The sequence below is a fragment of the Podarcis gaigeae genome (genome assembly GCF_964106915.1).
Source record: "Podarcis gaigeae genome assembly, chromosome: 2".
In the NCBI taxonomy this organism is placed as follows: Eukaryota; Metazoa; Chordata; class Lepidosauria; order Squamata; family Lacertidae; genus Podarcis; species Podarcis gaigeae.
Window position 1 is genome coordinate 84060938 of NC_139679.1, and position 24739 is coordinate 84085676.

A 24739-nucleotide genomic window follows, 5' to 3' on the forward strand; every position below is an offset into this window, starting at 1 on the left:
ACATTTTCCAGCTCTGTAATACCTTTTGGGGAATGTGGTGATCAAAATCTTGACTGGTATTCCAAGTGTTTCAACAGCATAAATCTGTATAAATGCAATTTACAATGGAAAGTTCCATTTAAAACTGAATGCTTGCTTTCAGGATTTGGAAGAGCAAAGCCGGCTAATAGCTGCTTCTAGTAGATCCAACCAGAGCACTGGGGAGGGACAATTTGTAGTCCTTAGCAGTAGTCAGTCAGAAGACAGTGATTTGGGAGAAGATGGAAAGAAGAAACGAGAATCTGAAGCATGAAGTGACTCTGGTGTGCAAGTCTTCGGACCTGTTGTCTGACATGGAAAGTCGGAGAAACAAAGGTGGTGGGTTTGCTTTATTAGATGAAACTCCATTGTGCTTTGATTTTTCTTAAACAGCCAGCTTGATGTGAATATGGACTTTCTTCCATATCATAAGGTACCATGGTGAAACTTAGCAGAAGTATACATGGCTATATATGGATCTTTTTTTCTTCTTCACTTGCCTTGCTGTGCAGATAATTTCATGAGGAAAAAATTGGTATAAGGTAAGCATAATAGACAAAAGCTTTCGTCTTCACTTTCAACCTGCATTGGATAACCATTTAGTGTGTTGTGGCAAAAACAGAGTCCTTTGACTCTTTTAAAGACTTAACAAATTTAATATTATGAAGTGGAGTGGAGTCTGCGAAGGGCTCTGCTATAATAAATTTGTTAGTCCTTATTTTTTCAAAGTTCATTTTGATTCCCAAAGATTACTGAGAACAGAAACAGAGTGCTTGCTTGTAGTTTAAACATGTCTGAAAATGAATTGCCAGTAGAGAAAAGTTCAGGAAAACTGGTAATGCTGTAATGCTATTTTTACTTGAGAATGTACTTGGTGGTACTGCCCTTGGCTATTCTGCATTATACTTCAGAGCACTTTGGTGTGGAGGGTGTCAGAGACATTAAAGCACATATTAGAAGTTAGGCTGCAATTGCAGTATGTGTTTTGGTAATGTACGAATTTGTTTTGTAACAAATACAAATAGATGAGAAGAACAATTTGTATGGAGACATTGCCAACTATTATTTTAGATAAAACTGATTCTGTGATCCATGCCCATATTTGCACAATTTCTCTAAATACCATTTAGCAAGACTTACTGAACAATTCCACATACAGCATAAGTGCATTTACAGTAAACCTGCTGAATCAGTGAGGAAAATTATGCTGACCCTCTTCTTCTTGATCACTTTTAATTGCAAGTGCATGACAAGTTTAGTTATATCAAACATGCATTGGCCTTTTCCTTCAGCAAAGTAATACTATCAATACAGAACAGTGCATCTGTTTTTACAATAGTCAGATCCTTTAGTTTATGCAAAAAGAACAATTGGTCTTACCTGAAGAGCAGACTTGATAGGTTGCTGATGACTTGAATGAGTTGGGTATTATCCTATCATGTGATGGAGGCAGGAGGGCAAAGAACTCTGGGAGGCAGGTGCGGTCATTCCTCAGTTTTATAGGATTCGCCAAACTCCAACAGTAGGAATGAAAATTCTCTACATATGCCTGCCTCTCTCCTGGCTCAATATGTTGTAAACAATGAAGCAACTAACCAAATTATCAATATCACTATAGTCTATACCAGGGATAGGTCCCATTCGTGTCATCAGTAGCCTATCAAATCTACTCTTCAGATAAGACCAATTGTTTTGTTTGATTCAATTGCTGATGCCATGAATGGGATGAACGTATCACAGTTTTCCCAATTAGGGCGGGTGCGAACTGCAGTTACAGTGACTAAAGCACCTGTTGAAGGACTGCATGCCCAAGGTGGTGTCAGCCAAAGCAGACAGGTCAATTTTGTAATGCCTGGTGAATATACTTGGTGAGGACCAAGTAGCTGCTTTACAGATCTTTAATAAAGGCGCATTAACTATAAACACAGCTGAAGTTCCTGCTAATCTAGTGCAGGGGTCAGCAAACTTTTTCAGCAGGGGGCCAGTCCACTGTCCCTCCGACCTTGTGGGGTGCCAAACTATATTTTGGAAAAGAAAAAAAACAAACCAGGCAGGCTCCACAAATAACCCAGAGATGCCTCTTAGATAAAATGACACATCTACTCATGTAAAAACACACTTATTCCCGGACTGTCCGCGGGCCAGATTTAGAAGGCGATTGGGCCGCATCAGGCCCCTGGGCCTTAGTTTGCCTACCCATGATCTAGTGGAATGAGCCGATATGTGCAATGGCTGAGGCAACTTGAGTGACTCGTACGCTAGAGGTGTGCAAGCCCTTGCAAGGGTGGAAGGAGCAACCTTTATACCCATAGTTGAAAGGATATGAACAAGGAGTCAGTGATTCTAATGTCCTTTCAATATGCACCTTCAATGTAAGGCAAACATCAAAGTTGTGCCACGCTTTCTCTCTCAGATGTTTTGGATCTGGACAAAAGATAGGTAGCACCAACTCTTGCTGGACATGAAAGTGGGAAAGGAAGGCTCTGTTAGAACCCCTTTGTCTTTGTGAAAGATGCACAGATGTTTAGCTACCAATAATACAGACAACTCAGACACTCGACATGCGGACATAATGGCCACGGGGAAGAGAACCTTAAAGGATAGATGCTTTACAGATATCTTGCACAAAGTTTCAAACGGTGGTTTCTGCAGTGCTGCCAGCACCATATGCAAACTCTAGGAAGGAAAACAATGTCCCCCTCAAAAAGCATTTAACTAATGAGTTTTGCAAATTTGTGAAATGGGGGCACGACCTGTAGTGCACAAACGGAAGGTGTTGCGGAAACTTGCCTTTTTAGAGCATTTGGTTTCAAACCATTCTGTAGCCCATGCATTGAAAGTGTAACATAGTTCACATAGAGCTTCAGTTCCGGAAATGTCCAGAACTGAAACTCTATGTGGACACAGCTTCACTGTAGAAACACCAAGTTGATAAATTGGTCCAGGTTGCCTGATATATCCACACAGTGGAAGGTCTGCATGAGACCAAAATGGTGAAGATGACAGCTGTCCCCAACCCTTGATGTTTCAGATGGCTGCATCCAAATGTCATGCAGTCAAACATAGCCACTGTGGATTTGGATGGAACAAGGGTCCTTGCTGCAGTAGGTAGGACAACACCAGAAGATGGCAAGGAGGTGAGATGCCTAGCTCTTGGAGCGCCAACTTCCAAGGCCTGCAGGGCCAGAAAGGGGCCACCAGGATGATCTCTTTCTATTCTGATCTTTTGGAGAACACCTTGCAGAATTGACTGTGGGGGAAAGGAGACATTTTGGTCAAGGTACCATCAAGGCATCCCATGCTTCCGCTTGACTGTTTTTGAACCTGGAAAAATAACATGAAACTTGATTGCAAACAGATCCACTTGACATGGACCTAGATACTTCTGAACCAGGTGGAAGACTTGCCTGTTGAGCATCCACTCCCCCGGATCGAGAAGGGAGCTACTCAACCAATCTGCCTGTAAAGTGCTGTCCCCTGCAAGACTAAGCCCCCCCCCCCAGTTGAAGAGGAGCAATGATTCTTTTTGCAGAGAAATCAATCGTGTCCCACCCTGCCTGCAAATGTGTGATTTTGTGGTAGAATTGTCTGTGTGCAGCAGCACATGGTCGATGTGCAAAATGAAACACCGCCAACCTGGAAGCTCTTAGCTCCAACCAATTTATGGAGTGCTTCTGATTTTGTGGTGACCAGCATTTCTGTACAAAGTGACCTTGATAATGAGCTCCCCAACCCTGAAAACTGGCATCTGTGGTGATCACAGTTCTCTGGATCACGAATGGGAGTTCCGTTCTGTAGATTGGATTCTGCCGTCCACCATCTCATTGGCAGCCTGACCAACGGAGGTAACTTGAGCACACAGCAATGCTTGTGAGTGATTGCCCATTGATGAGGAAACAGAAACCATTGAAGGTGATGGGTGTGATCTGAGAAGCTGACATACAGAGGCTCATGATTATCGATAGATGCTTGGTATCAATTTCCTTGGTAGATTTCAGCATAGATGCTGCTGCTCTGATCTTGGTGCACTCTGGAGACAGAGCCACCAAACCTTTGACTGTGTCCAGCTTGGCTTCCAGATTGATAAGCTGCTGTGATGGCTCAAGGCAGCTCTTCTCCTTGTTTATCAGGAAACCAGGGGATTGAAGGGCCAACATCATCGCTTGGAGATGATCCCTGAGCTCTTTGCAGGGTTGTCAAGATATTTCCAGAGCCAATTCCCTTGACGTTTTCTACACGCCACACTTTCCAGTTCACACTGGCTGTCGATTCAATGCACATAATCAAGGCAAAGATACCAGTCAGAAATGCACATAACTGGAGGCAAGAAAATAAGGACAGCCATCTCACCACCAGGGGTCCGTCTCTCGCCCGCGGGGGGGAGGGGTTAGGAGAGGAGATGCCCCAGGTAGACAATGGCAGGCATCGGTCTTCATGCAGATACAATTCTGTGCAAGGGTTTTGCTGACAAGTTCTTCCAGAGTGTGGCAATGTTTTCAGGGACTGTTTACTTTCCCTCCCTCTCTGTTTCACCCTCACCTGAGGAGATCGTGGCCATTCTCTTGACAGTGACCTCAGTTCTCAGGCCTGATTTCTGTTTTCCTTCATTCCTCCTCCTCCTGGTCTAGTTCAGATTGATATGGTCCATGTAATAAACACCAATCTGTTGATCATAAACAGTTTCCCATCCTAAAGGCAGTTCATCGCCAACACAGTCAGCAAATGTCAATGGCTTTGTAATCCACATGATCCGTCAGTGTCTTGATGTGCAAGTGAAACTTCAGCTTTTTAGTGCTGCTTCCTCCGCCCGCCTCCCAGCCGGGCTCGTTCCCATCACCATGGAGCAGCTTGCTTCCTCCTTGGCCCTTCCCTTGAGGGCCCCCTCCCAGCTCCCTGGCTGGCGCTTGGCCACTCCTGAGGCGCACACTGCTGAGTGGGATGGAGCCCCTCGCTTAAATGCTCTCCTGCCTCTGTCACATGACGAGATAATACCCAACCCATTCATTGCATCGGCAACCAACTCAAATTGTGAGTAGATAACATAAAGAAATCAATTTCAGCCTGTTGATTCACTACTTTCTAATGTGATCTAAATCACTTCTTAAAAGAAATCAACAAAATATATTCAGTAACTTTTTAGAAACAAGGTGAGAGAAGAAACCAATATTCTTCCCAAGCTTTGCAAAATCTATGCATCACTTCTTTCAACCCCAGCAGGTTTTCAGTTACCAAGAACACCTAACTTTGGGGAAAAGTAAACCCAAAGGAGAATTTAGCTTTTCTGTAGCAAAAGAAAATGCAGCAGCCAATATTCAGGACTTTTCAGAATACGCCAGACCTTTTCCACCCTTCTCCAGAGAGCTGGGGAGGGGAAATTCATTTTGGCCTTTGTAACACTTCATTGTAATGTGTGTTAAGAAGCTTTTTCATACACATTGGGTGTGTTTCTGTTCTAAGCTATCTGAAGGAGAGGGATGTCACTCCAGTAAACCGAATGGACTGCAGGAACCCATTGAGCAGTAGTGCCATCTTCTTCTGTCTCCCTTAGAATAAGATTGTGGGAATGCCACCCATATAGTTCGTAGTTCTCTTCATTGTAAGGTAGACTAATTTTAATTAAGTTTTCATATTTTTGGGCAGGCCAGTTGGCAAATCTATATTAAATTATACCACTTTTTTGAGCCCTTAAAGCCATATTTAACAGTGCTCCCAGAGAATATAAAATTTGATATAACCAGTTCACTTCATCTGACAGATGAGTTGCTTTGTTCTCATGTTTCAAGCTAACCTCTAGCAGTTATCACCTGCAATTTGGATATGTATATGTGTGTGTATACATGTATGTTAAATCACTGTATTATAATGTGTATAATACCAAATTTTCTCATTTATATAACCAGTTATTTTTTATCTTCCTGTTAAATATTGATCTCAAAGGGCTTAATGCTCTTCGTGGAACTGAAACCTTTCATTGTTCCCATATATAATCTGTATGTTCGAAACATTAAGGGAGAGTAGTTTATACCTGCGTAATAGTGGAATTCCCATTGTCAAAGTCTAGAAATCTAACCATGAATTTGCAAGTATCTGGTTTATGTAGTGTGTACATGTCCCACAACTTGCTAGAAAAGGGGCCACAGGTCTAACCTGAAAGGTTTTTCTCTTGGGTAATCATCCCTCAAGTGAGAAAGGCAGGAAATGTATCAAATTCAATAAAGTAGGTTACTCTGCTCACTCTGTCCTAGTCAGCCTCTTTCACGACATGACCAGGACACAAAGATACATGAAAATAGAAATACAGTGGTACTTTGGCTTTCTAATATATTTCGAGTTCCAAAACATTCGAAAACTGAAAGCGGAAGCCTCAAAACGCAAGCCTCAATATGGAAAACTCAAAACGGAAGCAGCATTTCCCATTCAAGTTCCAAGGTACATTCGAAAACCGAGGCATTTACTTCTAGGTTTTTGGCATTTGAATTCCGAAATGTTTGACTTCAAAGGCATTTGAGAACTGAGGTACCACTGTAACACAATCTGCATTGCTACCATACCAACTTCCCCATCACAGTTACATATCAAACAGAAATAAACATAAAATATGAAGAACATGTTAAAAAGTAGAAATTGTAAAACAAATTACAAGTTACAGATAACAATACATTAAAAGAAAATTCATTTGAAGATAATGCTGACTGAAAGCTGCCCTTACCCCAGGATATAATCTTAGGCCTTGAGGGACTATCATCAAGGCGACAGGTTTCAGGCGAGATCAACAGTGCCACCTTCTTGAATGACAGTTCAGTAAGTGGGATGCACAAAAGCAGGCGATATTAAGGTGGGGAAAGCATGCTGTCTAGGTCTTCAAGACATATTACATGCCTCCTAAGACATAAGTAACAATTTTATAATGCTTTGTGATTGCATTTGGTAAAGATCAACCCATCAGTCAGGTTTCAAAATAGATTAATTTGTAGGGAAGGCTGCTGTAGTTGTCTTAAATTTACTTAAATGAACCATAATGTTTCTTGGTACAGGTAACTTTAATGCTTCATAGGATGAAATTAAATGCTGTTATAAGCCAACATGCTATGATAGTGGATGGCACCTTTTAACTAAAGGTTGTAGGATGAAAAGACACAAAAGAGCCTTTGTCTAAAATCTATCATTCTGTTGATGTGAGGAGGGCATTAAAAGGGTACATTATCGCCTTTCTCACACCAAGGGAATGGACAAGATCAGGGCAAAAAGTTGACAGTGTTTGCCATGGAAGCTAGTGATAACCTTTGGCACAAAAGAAGGAACAACTCACTGTCCTTATGAAAAAGCACAGATATCTTGCTAAAGAAAGAGCACATAGCTCTGAATCCAATGTGATTGCAACTAAGAACACTACCTGGAAGGACAGGAGCAGGAGAGGCATAGACTTCAGTACTGGACTCAATAGGAGGATGCTGTAAGGCCAAAAGAATTTTCTGAAGGTTCCACAATGGGTTCCACATTGAGATGTCATTTAGACTTAAACGTTGCTGCTCAAGCACCATGCTGTCTGTCTCAACCACTCTGGTTCTTCTTGTAATACTGGGTCCTGTAACAGTAGATCTGGCTGAGGTGGCAAGGCCCAAGGGTGTGACACCAATAAATGAAGCACTCCTGAGAATCACACATGTCCAGGCCAAGAATTGGTTGTGCCTTTTCTTCCTGGAGCTTCCAGAGTGAAAGCAGTGAGGAGTATTTGGGGAGAAGGGAAGCATGCATAAGATCCTTCAGCCATGGAACTGGGAGCATATCCACTGGTTCTGCTTCTAGAGATGGATAGTGGGCAAAAAAAACAACACATTACTGACCATTGTATTTTATTTTTGCAATTTTTGAGAAACAAATGGAGACTAAGAGCACAATTGGCTAGACAAAAGGCAGGAACTGGACTGGCCAGGAGAAAGAGCACAGAAACCTAGTTGCTTGAATTTTTACCCATTTCTTGCCTTTGGATGCTAGCTGGCATGAAAAAAAATCTGATCACTGTGCAAATTCATTCTATTTCTTGCATTAGTTTTACTATTGGATACGATTGCTGTATCTAAAAATCTGGCAATTTGGTCGGTATGGTCATGGTGCATAACTCACCTGTGCCACACTTCAAATTGTATGTTAAAAATGAGGTTTCCTACCCAAAACATGTTCATATTGGAAGATTCTAGTGTGTAAGGTAATGTCATGAAGCAAACTTTCCCTTTTATTTTTGAAATAAAAAGTGAAACAGTTCCACCCCCCCCCCCATTGTCCCCCCATTTCAAGTGGGACTTAATTTTGAGCAAAAATGCATAGGATTGTGCAGTCAAGGAACAGAACAGCTAAACTCCACAGTGAGCACAATTGCTTTATTATATCTTTTATACTTCAGTTTTGTAAACTAGAATGATCAATGTTTCAAGGCCAAAATTGAAGAAAGGAAGATTATTAAATGTTTGTGAGAAGTGAGCTTCCTAAGATGTGCTTTTCTGTGTTACCCAGAAATATAGCAAAGCGAAAAATATTTTTGCATGTCCCTCTCTTCCCTAACATGATGTAATTGAAATGCATTCCTTTTAATTGTTTGCATGTGAATCTGAGGTTTAAAAAAGCCTCAGATCAGCATTCTCACTTGTGTTCTCTGCCAAAAAAATAGCACTAATACCCAAGTTTGGTGAAGATTAATTTTTTAATTACTATTTCTGGACATCTCTTTTTTAAAGATCCTTATGTGAGTACTCCTCGCTCTGCAAAATTGAATTTGCAACCAGTAGACTAAGATCATGTGCTGTAAGCGGGTAGAAAGAATAAACCAGCACACAACTGAAGGAACAATGATCTATAGTGAGGTTTATATGCAAGCAAAGCAGCTTGTATAATTATTATGGGTGACTTTTATAATGTAGTGGATGGTCAAATTCTTACAGTAATGTAATGGTTTGGTCCTGTTCTAGTGATTGTGATTTTTTGCAATGTTTTAAGAATCTAATACAGTTTCCCTGAATACTTGTTAATAATATCCAGTGATTGTCAAGTTGGTATTGTCAACTGCAAACTGAAATCTAGATACTAATAAACCTATCTGGGAAGGACCTTGGCAAAGTCCAGTCAATTTTAGAAGATGGTTTTCTGTAATGATTATGTAAAATATATTTTGTTTGCAATTGCTCCCTAAAAGGTCATCACCATCATCATGTTATCCAAAAAAATTAAAAAGATCCTGAAATTTTGTCAAATGTATTTTAAGTCTGTCAGTCATTCAGGAATCTTATTCATATATTTAATATAGTCAGAGATCATTTATTGTACTTAATAAAAAAGTTAACAGCTGGAATAATGTCTTTATTTATTTCCAGTAGAACAACAAACATGCGCTTATTGTTTGTAAGAGCTTATATATAATTTTTATTTTATTTTATTTTAGTGTGGTTAGATTGGAGAAACTGAAACCATGTCCCTCCTGATGTGACTGGGGTTTTATTAATCCATCTGCTTTATATGTAATTTGCAAAGAATGAGCGGATCAGTCTCTATACCTAGCGATGTTTGACATCCAGAGATGTGAAAGGGGAAGAAATTGCAGTACTTTGCATAACTTAAGCTTCATTCTTTGTGGTCTCTGTGCTGCCACACAACTTGGGCTAAATCAACTCTTTCACAAACAGAAGGACTCTGATAGCTACAACTTACCGTAAACATGCACAGAATTACGTATAGGACCCCCTCCCAATACAACTCTATATATACCTGCATTAGTAAATTCCTTTGAGGTTTCCTTGTCCATAGAGATCATACTCCTTATAGAGAATATAGTCTTTCAAACGGTTTGGCAATCGCAGAAATGTAAGGAAGACAGGGCAGCGTAGACGCAAGCGTCCTAAGCACTTGCGGATTTTCAGACGACAAAGATGTTGCAGAGAACGGGTGTTTGCTGGAGGAGGAGAGAACATGCATTCATCGTTAGGCCTGCTTTTGAAACTTCTTGATCTGGTGGGAGTGGGTACTGAGGATTAAATCACAGGACAGCCAATGATATCTATAAGCACAACCTTGCATAAATCACTGTCTTTCCTATTTTTAAAAAAGGAGTGACTTATTTGCTTCCCAGAGTTGTGAACAACATCTGATGAGATAAATGGCTCTCAAGATAGGAAGAACTGTAATACTCTCAAGTTGCAAACCTATGCCTACTTACCGAGGAGTAAGGGCCATTGAACACAATGTGAATTACACTTGAGTAAACAGATGGTTCTGCATGGATAGGAAAAACGGAAAACACTTTGAACACTGCAAAGTGTGATATTAAAAAGGCTAATAGTTTTATTACATCAAACTTTTTTTTGGTCTTGTGTAGCCTCTGTCCTAGTGTAACCTTTGCAAATTGTGAGCTGTGACAACTGGTCCAGTGCCTTGATTAATCAAGGCAGAAAAGCAGATGTCAGCTCAGCCATCCTATTGTGGATTGACTCTTGCAAGTACACAGTGTGCTGAGTAGGATATAAATAATGCACTCAGTATTTGAATACACACCTTACTGTATCACTCGTGCAGTGCATTAGAGATCCATTGGCAGTGTGCTGGGGATATTTTGGATTTGCTGAGTCCCAAACCCCCTTGTTCCCCCACCATCCCCCTAGATAGGCCCAAAAAGTGTGCCAACCTGGGAACTTGCAAAGTTATTTTCCTTCTCAGTGGAAGGATTCCACCCCCACCCATTTAAAGCCAAATAGGCAAGACGGAAAACAGAAAATCATTCCATATCCTCTCTTTTAGTCCTGGCAGGCACGAAGGGGCTTAGAAATGATGGACCTGTAAGATTTTTACAGGTCCATGGAGAGGTTGTTGGTCCACAATGTTGACATTTGCGCATAATGCTAAGCCAAGCCATGGCTTAACATGAACTTGGTGGCTGCTAAGAAGAAGATCACAGCACTTTCGATCCTCCTTAGTCCTCTTAGCTTAATGTGGTGCAGCAGCTAAGCAAAGGTGACATGAATGCAAGATTATGGTCAAGTTCTTTCCTCCTTAACCACGATATGTAGCCAAGGTTTGCTCCCGGCTTACCTTGACATGTGCACCATGCCGACAAGTCATCTTCTATCCAGAAGTCTGGATAACACAAGTGTACATGTCTTTTTCCTTACAATACAGTGAAGGGTTTATTATAGGCAGTCTAGGTGACTTCATAGAGACATGGGTGATGTCAGTATGACCCACAACAATTACATTTGAGTATTGTGGCTTTGAGTCACATTTATCAAAACCAAACCTGGTGGATCTTTGTACCCATATCCAGCAATTGTTTTAATGATATTTTAAGCTTCTAAGGGTGGTGGTAAATGAAATACAAATGCACTACTACATCCCTACCCAACTATGCCATTACATGTAGCATTTCCTCCCACTGGCTTCAACCACTGCCTGCCACATCCCTTTGGAGGCTGCTGACTTCAGAGTACTGACATTGGTTGGACCAAGGTTGCTGCAGAAAGGGAGGCTCCAGTGTTGGAGCTCCTATGCTTTGAATGTTGGATGTCCCCTTGCAAGGACCACAAGTTTGAACTCTCAAATGTGATAATAGAATTGTAGAATTGTAGAGTTGGAAGTGATGCAACTGGTAATTTCAGGACAACAACATGCTCTGTCCCTTGTATTTGAATATTACATTTCTCAAGATGCTAAAATGTATTTGACACTTACTCAAAATTTCGTGGATTTCTGGCCAGAGTTTCTGTTCTTGAAGTACTACTTGAAGCTTAGAGCAGATCTTGACATGATCCACATAATCTAGCATCACACGCACCACTTTCCCAGACAGGTGCTTTAACCACGCTACTGTTATCACCTCACAGAACTAAGAGAAGAAAAAAGAGCATTTGAGACCAGTTCATTCAGCATTTTGCATTATTAAAGTGCCCCAGAGGACTCAACCCAGTAAAGCCCTGGCCAAAACTGCAGCAAAGCAAACCAGCCATACAGCAAATTCAGTTCAGAAAAAAAATAACACCATTTGCAAACAGGATAACCAAGTACTAGCCATTTACTCTAAGGAGTGCCATCTTAAGGTAGCATTTGATTTTGCAGTCCCATATATCAGGCTCCCTATTTGCCTTGAAATGCTAATACACAGGGCGTTTATTTCTTCCACTGTGACAATATCCAGTTGTTTTTTAAAAAAACTTCCCACTCCTATGCAGACTCATAGTTCTGGAGCCCAGCTGGGGGAAAATAGCCTGATGGGTGTTGTAGGGGCAAATCAGAAGATGGTGCAAATGTAAGCAGTCCTCCCTCCCATCAGAAGGACTCACCATTGTGTCTTTGATAACAGTTGAGGTCCAGCCTTCAAATATGTACTGGGAATGCACACTGGCTCCATGAGGACAATCGAAGCAGCGGTGAACATTGTACCCATAATTCAGCAACATCCTTAACATTACTTCATCTTTCAACGTGTACTGCAGAGCTGATGGGAAATGTGTTGTATTAACCCTACAGAAATAGTTCACATTGGCCCCATGGCGAAGCAGAATACCAATGAGCTCGTAGTTGCCCATTCTCAAGGCCAGCTGGAGACAGTTAACTGGGTCTTGGTTTGGTAGGGCTCCAGCATCCAGGAGCAACTGAACAGAGTCAATATCCCCATTAGAGACAGCAAAATACAAGGCTGACCTCCTCTCATCGTCATAGCCTTTGCGAATTCTCTGATGCAACATAAAATTGGCATCAAATCCAGATTTGAGAAGGAACTCAAGGCACTGAGGATGTCCACCTGCGGCTGCAGAGTGAACTGGACTGATCCCACTCTCCTTGATGGCAGCACTGTCCGTCACTGGAACCAAGATCTGTACAACTCTAGGGAGCAAAACAAATCAAATCAAAATATTCTTTGAGAAAGCTCCAGCTTGATGAATTTTTGACAATGGGGACAATAGGTCATTTGTTGCTTCTCACTCAGGCAAAAGAGGAGAGGTTGTAGCTGCATGTGTTGGGAGTTTGTTCCTACAACTTCTGCATTTTTCAAAAGATGTAACATGGTGCCATAGACACATGGGCAGACAAAGATCCCAAGAGAAAAAAGAAAATGCATAAATATATCCAAAATAAAACTGCAAATTGAGGAAATATATGAAAAAGAGGGTGGGGAGGAAGTTTGGTTTAGTTTGTAGCTACAAGGAAAGGAGAAAAGTACAAATGTTGCTGTGGTATTGGTGGTAAGAAAAGAAATGAGTGGGAAGTTGCTGATCTTGTCTGCTCAGGAATGCACTTCAGTTGAATTGGTGGACCTTTGCACCCAAAACATTTACTGAGTTAGCTCTCAAAGCTTCTGTACAAGGGTTCTGTGCAAGTGCAGAACCTGTATGGAGGACTGCACAGAGATACTACCTGCCCATGGACTATCTCACCAGAGCAGTGCATGCTCTGGTTATCTCCCACTTACACTACTGCAATGTGCTCTATGTGGGGCTACCTTTGAAGGTGACTTGGAAACTGCAGCTAATCCAGAATGCGGCAGCTAGACTGGTGACTAGGAGTGGCTGCTGGGACCATATAACACCAGTCCTAAAGTATCTTCACTGGCTCCCAGTACGTTTTCAAGCCCAAATCAAAGTTTTGGTGCTGACCTTTATAGCCCTAAACGGCTTTGGCTCAGTATACCTGAAGAAGCGTCTCCACCCCCTTTGCTCAGCCCGGACACAGAGGTCCAGCTCCAAGGGCCTTCTGCTGGTTCCCTCACTGCAAGAAGAGAAGTTACAGGGAACCAGGCAGATGGCCTTCTCGGTAGTGGCACTCTCCCTGTGGAACGTTCTCCCTTCAGAACTACATAACTTTTACAAGACATCTGAAGGCAGCCCTGTATCAGGTAGTTTTTAATGTTTGACATATTACTATATATGCTGTAAGCTGCCAAGAGTGGCTGGGGAAACCCAGCCAAATGGGTGGGGTATAAATAATAAAATTATTTATTATTATTATTATTATTATTATTATTATTATTATTATTATTATCATCATCAATATCATTATTATCATCATCATTATCACCATTATTTCAGGTTTTGATTAGGTTTTTTACATCAAACTTGCAGATGAGTATATGATAAATTATTGCCCTGCTCATCTCCCGCAAATAGTTATGTCACAAGGCAGATTTTGGGAGAGAGCCGACCTGTAAGGCAGTGTTGACATGCCCAGGGCATATGACTAACTCCACTAACCCCACCCACCTCCATCCCAATTGTATAACCTGTTGGCTTTCATAACTCACAAGAGGTGTCCTCTATAAGCAGCTCTGTGAATGGGCAGGTGACCTGAATGCTTTGGTACATTAGCATCAGCTCCATACTCTAGTAGAAGAGAGACACAATCGGGATTTCCTCCTCCAGCAGCTTCAAATAATATGGATGCACAATCAGATGCCTGGGAAAGAACATTGGCACCTAAGGGAGGAAGAGCAACAGAGATTTAGCGCAATAGTAATTAGCACCCTCATTATAGCACCCTAGACTGCTATAATGTGAATTCTAGTTCTTTCAGAAAGAGTTGTGCTGGAATAAGTTGGGTTTTTTTGCAACAACTTTGAGATATGGGATCAGTATTACACTGCAACAGGACCAGTCCTGAATAAAGGGCTCTTGTAGGCAAAAGTGGCTTAACACATTCACAAATCAGCAGATCTCTTTTTGCACATCCGCACACATCAAATTGCTACTACAGTCTCAGTTCCCATTCTGCTTCCTGATGCCTCTAAAACCTTATTCATCCTTTCTGTGTCCTTTATGCCTTACATCTGTGTTCTGAAAGTATGATGGAGCTAAAGAATCAACTTGCCACTAGTATCCCCAAACTAGAATGCAAATGCAACCACACCCAGAATGGGCCGTCTACAAAATTCCCATGCTCAGGAGCCACAGTGGTCTTTGAACTTTCAATCGTGTCCTGAATATATACACTGAGTTTCATTCCAATGTTTCAATGCTCACTGTAATGTAATATCTACCTTATGTTTTACGTCTCTTGGCTCCTTTTTTGTAGTAGCTGAATTGGTATTCGTGAACACAAAACATAAATGTGTGTTGGAGATGCTTGCCAGATATACCAACTGAGAATGCTGAATGAGCACATTCAAGCAAAGGTCTTTCTTACTTTGCTCACCCAGCAAAGTTTTGCAAAACTCCCAGTGTATACACCTCTCCATCAGCATTGGCTCCTTCAGATTTGCTATCAACAGATAATTATGGGTTGGCTGCTGTGAATGAGCATTCAAAGACCGAGAGAAAAAGCATATATGTATATGCCTGGACAAAAATCTCTGCCATCCACTCCGTACAGAGTATTTTAAATTCTATACCTGTGTTCCCTTAGTTAGAACATCATTCTGTCACAGGACTGCTCTGGCAATTACCAGAAAAACTAGCCTTAGGTGCACCACTGAACTGCCAAGTAATTGTATGAAAGTCCTCACCTTTACGCAATAGAATTTCCAGAATTTCTGTATGCCCATTCTGTGCTGCCAGTGCTAGAGGGGTGAGTCCATATGCACTCCGTGGATCCGGATCTGCTTTAGACCAAAGCAAAAGCTCCACCATGTTTTTGAAGCCTAGTCTGGCCGCCTCATGTAAAGCTGTCCTCTTGTTGACACACTGGAGATTGACATCGGCACCAAATTGTATCAGCAAGGAGACAATTTCGTACGAATTGTGTTTAATTGCTGTAAAATGTTAAGAAAGAGCAGCATTTTACACGGTTAATGAAAAAGACATCAAATCCAAAAGCTTCCCTCTCTTGTGAAACCAAGACGGGAGAAACCATTGCTTGGCTGCCTCGTGCTATTTATATGCAGCAATAAAGGTCACGTAGCACTGCGAAGGGCTAAACTTAGAATCAGACTTTGTGTTCAGTCCCAAATTTAGCAAAATGCAACTAATATTGACAGTCTTGTGCAACTTTTGCAGGGTTTTTCAGAGATTGAAGAAACTCCTCCCGATTCATGGTGGGCCTCCCTTTGAATGGGGTGCAACCAAAGAGGGAAGCAGCAGGCGTCGGTATGGAGAGAAGCACATGCTTTATTTGTAAAAGGTCTCAGGTTCAATTCCAGGGACCTCCAGGTGGGGCTGGGAAAGATTCCTTCCTGAAGCCCTGGTGACTCAGTGTTGACAATACTGTGTGAGCCAATGGGAGCTTCCTATCCAAAGCATGCCCTTTCATAAAGGTAGAGAGGGCCTCTGGGCAACTTAAAATCGTGTATGGCTGGGTCTCCATGGCACAGAGCTTTGCAGCACACCTAGATGCCCTGCAAACAAAAGGGGAAATAAGAAAGGGCAAGGTGATCTGAGTGCTGTCCCTCAGTGAGAAAGCTCAACCCTGCCACCGCTGTCTAGAGCTTGGACTCCTTCCCTAGTCCCAGCATGGCTCAGAGAGGGGAAAAGGTAAGACAAGGCAGTGGAATGAGTCAAATTCAGGTCTGCCATTTGACCAGTACTGAAATAGACAATTGTCCCCCGAGTCTTTCTCAAAATGAGAAAAAGGTTTGATACACTCACATTATTTTTTAAAAAAACACAAAAAGCATCCAAAAAAATCACTACATGGAACTCTGCAATTTGATTTACCAATAATTAAAGCAGAATCTCCTTCTTCATTCTTCACATCAGGATTAAAACCATTGATGAGGAGAAATTTGACGTTTTTCTCAAGACATTTGTCCACTGCTACAAACAGAGGTGTTTCCCCTTTCAGGTTTGTCAGTTGCCACACCACGGGGTGTGAAGCTGGAAGATAATCAGGAGAGACAAATGGCTCTGGCACCAAGTGAGCATACAAAGCTGACTTGAGAACAAAGCTGGGGGGAGATCCTTCTACCTTTCAGAGTTATTTCTAGAATATTCTTGTTGGGTTGTGCTGCAGCTTCATGTAAAGGAAGGCACCCTTGCTGGTCTGCTTCCCGAAAAGCAGAGCCACACCTCATTAACTTAAGCAAAGCCTCTTCTTCACCTGTTAAGTGTAAAAGAGGTCACAATAATGCACCCTTCATGCTTTTTAAGTCCAAAGATATTTATGAGCATTGTTAACCCTAATGAACTCTAATTAAAATGGTGAAGGGGGAAGTTTCACACATCAAGTGCTTTTTTTCCTGGGGGATGCAGGGGTATGCAGACCCTAAACATTTTGTGAATCTAACAGGAGAAGAAACTAATTTTTTAAAAAAGTTTCTTCTCTAGCACGGTGAATCGTCAGTTCCATTGAATAGCATGGTGAATCATCAGTTCCGTTGCTACCCCCGATGGTGGCCTCATTTCCTGTCAAGGTGTTTCCTGAGTCTCAGACGGAAGCGAGCATTTAATGTGTGAAGGAGGAGTTGGAATCTAGTGCGGTGATTGGTCAATTTCATTATATTTTCTGTATTTATTTTTCCTGATTTGGACTATAAAATGGTGATTTTCTTGAGTCAAAATGAGAGTACCCCTAAACATTTTTTTTTTAAAGGAAAAAAGCACTGTACACAGCCATGTACATCACTTAATGGTTCATTATCAGTTAATGAATCCAGTTCTTTAAAAGTCTGTGCAAGATAAAGGAAATCAAGTACTCCTCTTTGTGTCGGAATCCCACTTAATTTCCCAAAGAAATCAAAGCAGATACTTAACTGTCCGAATGGCAGTGATGATCTTCCTGTGATCTGTACTTGTAGCAAAACTAAAGCTGAAAGACAACCAAAAATAAAAATTAAAATCAGACAAAACTGTTCATTTCTCCCTCTTGTTGTACAGCCTCCTAGCATTGCTCCTTCAGGATATTTCCCCCCCAGACCGGAAAAGAAACAAGAGACAATGCTCACTTGTTATCACTCCAAATAGACATTTAATATAAACGGACATAAATCTGACATCAGGAATCACAAGACAGAGAAACCAGTAGGAGAACACTTCAATCTCCCAGGACATTCTATACAAGATCTCAAAGTAGCTGTTCTATTACAAAGGAATTTCAGAAATAGACTGGAAAGAGAAGCTGCTGAATTGCAACTTATTACCAAACTTAAAACCATGGAGAGACCTGGTCTGAACAAAGACATTGGATTCTTATCTCATTATACATGACAAAGCCATTTTTCACCTTCTCACCCCTTGCTTTTTCCTGTAAGACCTATTGCAGTCGTTAAGAGTCGTCAACAGGCTCATCACAGCTATCTGCCAATCACCCATTCGCACCACCCTTCTGAGTAATACCCCTCCCCACCTTCTCACTATATAGAAGGGTCTGGTGACTTCTGTTTCAGTGTATCTGAGGAAGTGTGCATGCACACGAAAGCTCATACCTAGAACTAACTTAGTTGGTCTTTAAGGTGCTACTGGAAGGAATTTTTTGTTTTGACATTTAATATGTTTGTTTTTTTACCCTCTAGGCATTTGGATCCGGCTCAGTTTCTTCTGGTGTTTTTTGTTGAATCATCTCCCCTAATACCATGCTTGGATGGTCAGTTATCAGTTATCAGGTTAGAAATAAAACAAGAGCACTAAAAATAAGATAATGATATCTGCACATTTAGAGGACTTATTTAGTCACACAGCAGTATATCTGCTTGCAAATTAAAAGAAAAATTAAAGTGTAAATATTTGACCCCCTAAAGCTCAACAATGGCCTATGGGCAGTGCTTTCCAAGAGCTACTGAACTCCGCCAAAGTATGTTAAGACTCAAGCAGCCTTTGCCAATCTGGGGAAGAGAGAAGATTGTTCAATCTGGCAAGCAGCAATGTTTGTGCAGACAGAACATTCATAATAGTGTGACATTTAATTCACTCATGGTTCCCTGTAGGTCTCCCATTCAGATATCTTAAAGCATGGGTAGGCAAACTAAGGTCCGTGGGAAGGATCAGGCCCAATTGCCTTCTGGATCCAGCACGCGGATGGTCTGGGAATCGCTGCGTGGATCACCAGCACACACGTGCATTCTTTCCCTCTCCCTCACACGCCAGCGCCTCCTCCCTCCCTTCTCCTGGCTTCTCCCCGCCCTGCCTAGAGGAGAAAGGGGGCTGAGCTTTGTTGGTGCCAGCAGCAACCCCTCTCCGGAGCCCTTTCGCACGCCACTCATCGTCCCTCCGTTGCTGCCGCCAGCCCCTGCCACTCTCAAGACACAAGTAAGCAGCCACCGGGGCTCGTGGTGCTCTTGCATTCCCCCCCCCCAAAAATATAGTCTGGCCCCCCACAAGGTCTGAGGGACAGTGGACGGGCCCCCTGCTGAAAAAGTCTGCTGACCCCTGTCATAAAGAGCTGCAGCAGCATAGATCATCTGGAGGGCTTAATTCTCCCTCTGAAATAAATGGGATTTAAAACCCCTTTGCTGTCTGTGTCACCAGAATTCTGACAGGAGATTCAGAACAGTGTGGGAAAGGCTGCCATTTCAAAGACACACAATGACACCTCTGATGGCAGCATTTAGTAGTGGACATACTTTGCAAGAATATAGGATTCATCATTAATGCCAGCCATAAAATTCTCTCTCTCTCTCTGGTGGCATCCCATAGCCTTAGACATCTTGCAGCTGAAGCTATGAGGGTCTGTATGTGATTGTTTCTAAATGTTTTAAATACTTAAAAAAAATAATGTTTTACTACCTTGTTGTTTGCCACCCTGAGCAACTTTGAGAGGAAAGTCAGGAGAAACTTAATTAACTGATAATGATGATAACGATGCTGTGTGGAGACAGCTTGCCTCTCTTTCCAGTGCAAGAGGTGAACAAGACTTCTGAATCTTCTGAGGAAAGGAACCGTAAATGTGTGGCTAATGAATGTACAATGCTTCACTTTGGATGAATCATTACTAAAATGACTATGTTCTTCTCTAGCCATAACATTTAGCATGATAACCACTCACACTCAAACAAATACACAAAATGGAGAAAAACCCATGTACATAACACTATTATGCAAAATCATTGAATGTCACGATAACAACACTATTGAAAGAGTTTATAGCCTCCAGCATGGGTGTAGTCAAGATTTTTGTTAGGGGGGCAGAACCTCAGATTTGTGTTGATTTTGATGGATTTAGGGGGAACATCTTCCCCCTGCCTCCCCTTGGCTACACCGGTGCTGGCATCGAGTGCTATGTTTTGAAGCTGCACATTCAAAAGTTTCAATAATATCTAGAAGGACATACATACCTGTCATTTCTTGCTGTCGCCTCTTTCTCACTCTTATGAATGTCCTGCAAACTTTGCTGAATGACATACTGAGTTGGAATGTCATCATCAACATCATCATATATATCTGTAGTACTGTACATGCTAAAACCACATATCTTGGGAAACAAGTAGGATCAAATAGCTGTTCTATGTTGCAAAGATGATTTCTAATTCTTTTGTTTCTTCTGCACTTCCAGAAACATTAGTAGCTATATATGTGGAAATAAATATATAGAATTAGAAACAAATAGAGCTGGAACAAAAGCAGAGATGTCTTAACTTAAAAATCTCAATTGATCTCTTTTTAAAAAAAGCAACAACTTGATTTCTTGCCCACTGTCAGATTTTTCCCATGGTAGGAAAAAAGGGATCACGTGAGATACGATGCTGAGAAATCTATTCTTGACCTTTACTATTGCTTTGCTCAATACTTGTTGAACTATTGGGGAACATACAGCTGTTGTGTTCTTGCCCCACCTCAAAAAGGTCATTGTAGAGCTGGAAAATGTTCGGAAAACGGCAATCAAAATGATCAGGAGCCTGGAGCAACACCCCTATGAGGAAAGGTTGCACAATTTGGGACTTTATAGTTTAGAGAAGAAGTGACATGATAGCAGCTTACAAAATTATGCATAGCATGGAGAAAGTGGATAGAGAAAAGTTTTTCTTCCTCTCTCATAACATTAGATGTCGTGGATATCTTTGCAATTTCTTCAAGTACTCTGGAAGGCATGTAGGACACAAAGTGGATTGCACCTATTAACAACCCCCCCCCAAAAAAAGTTCCAGAGTAAAACTGCTCAGAAGTTAACTTCATAAATAAAGTATAGTAACATATAGCTTCAGAGCTTTTCCTTATTGACAGACAAGTATTTACATCTGTTATACAGATCTGGTTACTTTATGAAAGCACTAATATTTGCCATGCATATTGCAATTATGGTGAAATGTTATTCTCTATTACTGTTCAGGCAACACTCCCTATGGTAAGATGGTTCAGGTTTCTACTATTCATGGATACCAAACAGATATTTGAAAAAGTATTACAAACATTTTGAAACTAAGCAGGTGGCTAGAGGCAGTTTGAAACAGAAAATATTTATCTACTAAGCTACCAAACATTTTACCATCAATATTTTTGGCTTAAAGCAAAGCATGTAGGTAAGTAGAGGCTTTTGGTACTACAGTTGCAATAGGATTTTAAAAATGCCAGAAGTACATATATACTCTTTAAAGTTTTTATTGTTGCTTTTAGAATTTCATTAAAAAGATTTAAGAAAAAGCATAAATCCTCCTCACCTTTCTTCCACATTTGAAACAGAGAAGACCTCACACCCTAAGCAAATGTTAAAATGAAGTGTGACGTTTTATGTATTGAAAAATGATCCTTTGCTTCTTGCATAGCCCATATCCATTAATAACTTACTATAAATACCTGACCATAAGACACTCTGTTATGCATGCCCACAAGTTTCCCCATGAGGATTACACGAAGGTTAGCAGAATTCAGATACATGAACCTGACATGTGAAAAAAAAGATCAGAAGGCCAGACATTTTTCACCACAATTCAAGAATTGCTAAAGGAAATACATTTCTCAATAGTACCCACTCAGAAATATCTTAAATGCATGGGAATGTAATTAAAACAGCTTCAAAAACACAATACATTAAAAACTGATAAATATCAGACAACATATCATTATCTACACTTTTCATAAACCTGGGGACATGATGCACCCAAATTTGAGGATTTTAAAAGTCCCATTGATTTTAGTGCAAGATAAACCAACGGGTTCTCAATTACCATTGAAATCAATAGTACGTAAATGTGCTTAACTTTAGTTAGACAAACGCTTAGGACAAATTTCCAACAGGTTCTAATTTATTTGCATATCTTTGCGTTCGCTGTGCCAGAGTGGGCATAACTAATCCTGGCCAGTACAATGTCACATTGCAGCTTTTTAGTTTACCATTCTTTCTCCACCATCTGGGTGAGAGAGAGACTCTCCCCACAGTTTCTCCTTGAGCTTTGAGTGACTGGCTGCTGGCAGCAGATGCTGCACCACAGAAGGTGCTCACTAGTGGGTAACTGGCACTGGTTATATAGACTCCCTTCTTCCAGGATGCTAGGCAATTGCTAGGGCTATTACTCAGAATAGCACCCTGTGCACCTGTTTTTTCTGCTTTTCATGTGATGCCTTGCACCACTTCTTTTGAATCCACACTACTGCTCTGGGCAAGTTGAATGGACATTAAGAGTTGAGAGGGGAAAACCAACATCTGTAAGCAACAGGAAAGTGATCCTTCAACAACCTCAAAATGCCTTGTTGATACATTAAGTAAGCCATTATTTTATCCTAGCAACTGGCAATATTGTTACAAAAGAACAGGAGAATACATCAGTAACTTTACAAAGGAATAACAATCACATTTAATTTTTAATTGCAAAATACTGCAATCAATTTAGAAGTTCAAATGATCAAACTACATCAGCAACAAAGTTCTTCACTTGGGGGAAGGTCTTGTCATGTTTTGATTCTGAGTTTTTCAACATTAGTCATCCAGCTGGCAAAGCAGAGCAACCCCTCGCTTAATCCAGTGCTGGACTGGTAGATCAGTTAATAGCATTAATGCAATGACAAAGTTAGTAGAATGCCCAGTGGTCGAAAGGGTTCCTTTACGCTCACTTGTCTTGTAGAGTGGACACATGTAAGCATTTGATTTTTTTATGGCTGCTTTTTTTGCTGTAAGGAGGAAAAAAACAATTTTTATTGTGCTCTGTTAAAAAATATTGAGAATACTGTATTGCATAAATAATTTCAGTGCTAAATAAATATGTTTTTTTATTCCATAGAGCCTGGGAAAAAATTACTGTTCAACCTTATGTAAGCAACAATTTGTAGGCTACCCTGTAACACAGCAGAATCAGTTTGATCAAGAGGCAGAAAAGAACAGCCACCCAAAATGATGCATCTGTTGCTGGATTGTATGAATTCAGGCTGCAGGCAGGGTTGTGGTTCGAGGACCCGACCACCGCGACGTGAAAAGAAGACACAGGGACACGTGATATAAGGTTAATGGGCTAGAAAAGGCCACAACTTTATTGATTACAGCAATGAAAAGGTATTGGCTTAGGCACTGGATCACGAAACAAGTGGGTTTATTCACCAGGGGTTCATCACCTGTTGATGCTAATCCAACTATAGGCTCACCCCTGCTGTCACCGAGGGTCGTGCCATGGCCTCCCGCCAAGCAGGCATCGGACAGAATACACGACCGCCAGATTCCTTTAACGGAATACCCCTAAACATTGAAGGCATAGGTGATGGCCACACCTAGCACTTCGACACAACACAGCACATTATTCCAATGCCTAACCTACCCACCAATGCCACAAAAGTTGTGACGATTGCTACGAGGTAGGCGAAAAAACCAAAAAGCCTAATGCCAAATGGAAAAACTCCTACCAGGCCCCCCGTGCAACCGGGGCGACCAACCTAAGGTCCATAGCAAGGCCAATGACCTAAGCCCTAACTCAAAGGGAGTGGAGGGTGGGTGACTCGCACAGGACGACGAAGAGAAATGAGGCCGGGGAGAGGCTGACGCTGCAGCATCAAGGCTGCTGGACATGCCCCCCCCACGGCACCTGGTTGGACGGCCACCGGGGGGGGGCGTGAGCGCCAGCCAGGTAAGCTGAAGGCAGGGGGCTAAGCCCCCTGCTAGGGGCGGTGTTCGGGCTCCCGCCCACAACCACTCCCCTCTTTTTCAGGGAGGAGAGTCTCTATCAAAGTCATAAGGGCTGCCCCAAGGGTATATTTAAAAATCCTACACCTACCAGATCTGCAAGACAGGGAGGAGATTCTAGCTTAGACTTCTCCTTGACAAGTTAGTTCAGGGAGTTTGGTTTGCTTGTTTTTCTTTTACATCTATTTGTTTGTTCAAAAATATACCCATTCTGTAAGCTGTTGATGTGGTTTGGCAGGAATTAGAGGAAAAAACCGAATGAGACATAAACATATCTAGGAAATTAAATTTAACCCTCATCCAGGAACTGGGCACCATCTTAAACCAGTGACAGGAACTCTGCATGACACCAGTGCAGCCAAAATAAGGACTGGATCCAACAGCACCCAGAGTCTGCTTGAGCTTAACATCAGAGAGCATTCAAAAAGCCAGCCCTCCACACATAGCAAAAAATAGTCCAGAACATCTGGAAGAAACCCGAGTGGGGAAGGCAGGTATCATGTAGTCCGGCAACAGGTACTACAGATGACATTGCTGCTTAGCTTTTCAGCTCTGATACTGAATGATGTCTTCATGTACATCCAAGCTCCTACATGTGTAGAGAGCTGAGTAATTGACCTTAACTTATATGCAGCAATACATTGATTTCCAAATACTATTAACTTCTGAATTGTCAAAAGGTATTAAAGTTTAACAGAGATGCTGAGGTAAAAGAATGCAGTGCTGGATAATAATCACATACTATCTATTTAAGACAAAAAAAATTCCTTCCAGTAGCACCTTA

At 41.5% G+C, this 24739-nt stretch overlaps 3 protein-coding genes across 4 annotated transcripts in view; 1 reads left to right on the top strand and 2 right to left on the bottom strand.

Moving 5' to 3' along the window:
- The window catches only part of APPL1 (adaptor protein, phosphotyrosine interacting with PH domain and leucine zipper 1), a 37841-nt gene extending 29555 nt beyond the window's left edge, over positions 1-8286 (top strand). The window contains exons 22-23 of one of the 2 annotated variants that reach the window (XR_014561288.1): positions 143-1369; positions 1696-8286. Coding sequence is in view for 1 of the 2 variants with exons in the window: in XM_083727096.1 (XP_083583222.1) it covers positions 143-292 (150 nt within the window). In the remaining variant the exon portion in view is untranslated. Of the gene's footprint in view, positions 1-142 lie in introns of both variants that reach the window. The other variant, XM_083727096.1, reaches the window with a different exon arrangement.
- On the bottom strand, positions 5083-21641 carry ASB14 (ankyrin repeat and SOCS box containing 14). The gene is made up of 11 exons (XM_083727097.1): positions 21509-21641; positions 20189-20418; positions 17672-17727; positions 16888-17019; positions 16638-16796; positions 15491-15736; positions 14294-14465; positions 12336-12879; positions 11728-11881; positions 9775-9958; positions 5083-7820 (listed from the first exon to the last, which is right to left on the bottom strand). The coding sequence occupies exons 2-10, from the start codon at positions 20308-20310 to the stop codon at positions 9780-9782; spliced, it is 1764 nt and encodes a 587-aa protein (XP_083583223.1). The 5' UTR covers positions 20311-20418; positions 21509-21641; the 3' UTR covers positions 5083-7820; positions 9775-9779.
- DNAH12 (dynein axonemal heavy chain 12) overlaps positions 21434-24739 on the bottom strand; it is a 101108-nt gene continuing 97802 nt past the window's right edge. The window contains exon 74 of the mRNA XM_083727093.1: positions 21434-22955. Coding sequence (XP_083583219.1) covers positions 22765-22955 — 191 coding nt within the window. The 3' untranslated portion in view covers positions 21434-22764. The remainder of the gene's footprint in view (positions 22956-24739) is intronic.

What these genes read in the sequence shown, in the direction of transcription:
- ASB14 (XM_083727097.1), bottom strand. Translation starts at nt 20,310, where the DNA reads ATGTACAGTACTACAGATATATATGATGATGTTGATGATGACATTCCA. An exon ending in GGAAATTCTATTGCGTAAAG is followed by an intron (nt 14,466 to 15,490) that starts GTGAGGACTTTC and finishes TTCCTCCCTTAG; the next exon opens with GTGCCAATGTTCTTTCCCAG. An exon ending in GCTTATAGAGGACACCTCTT is followed by an intron (nt 12,880 to 14,293) that starts GTGAGTTATGAA and finishes TTTGCTCCCTAG; the next exon opens with AGTTGTACAGATCTTGGTTC.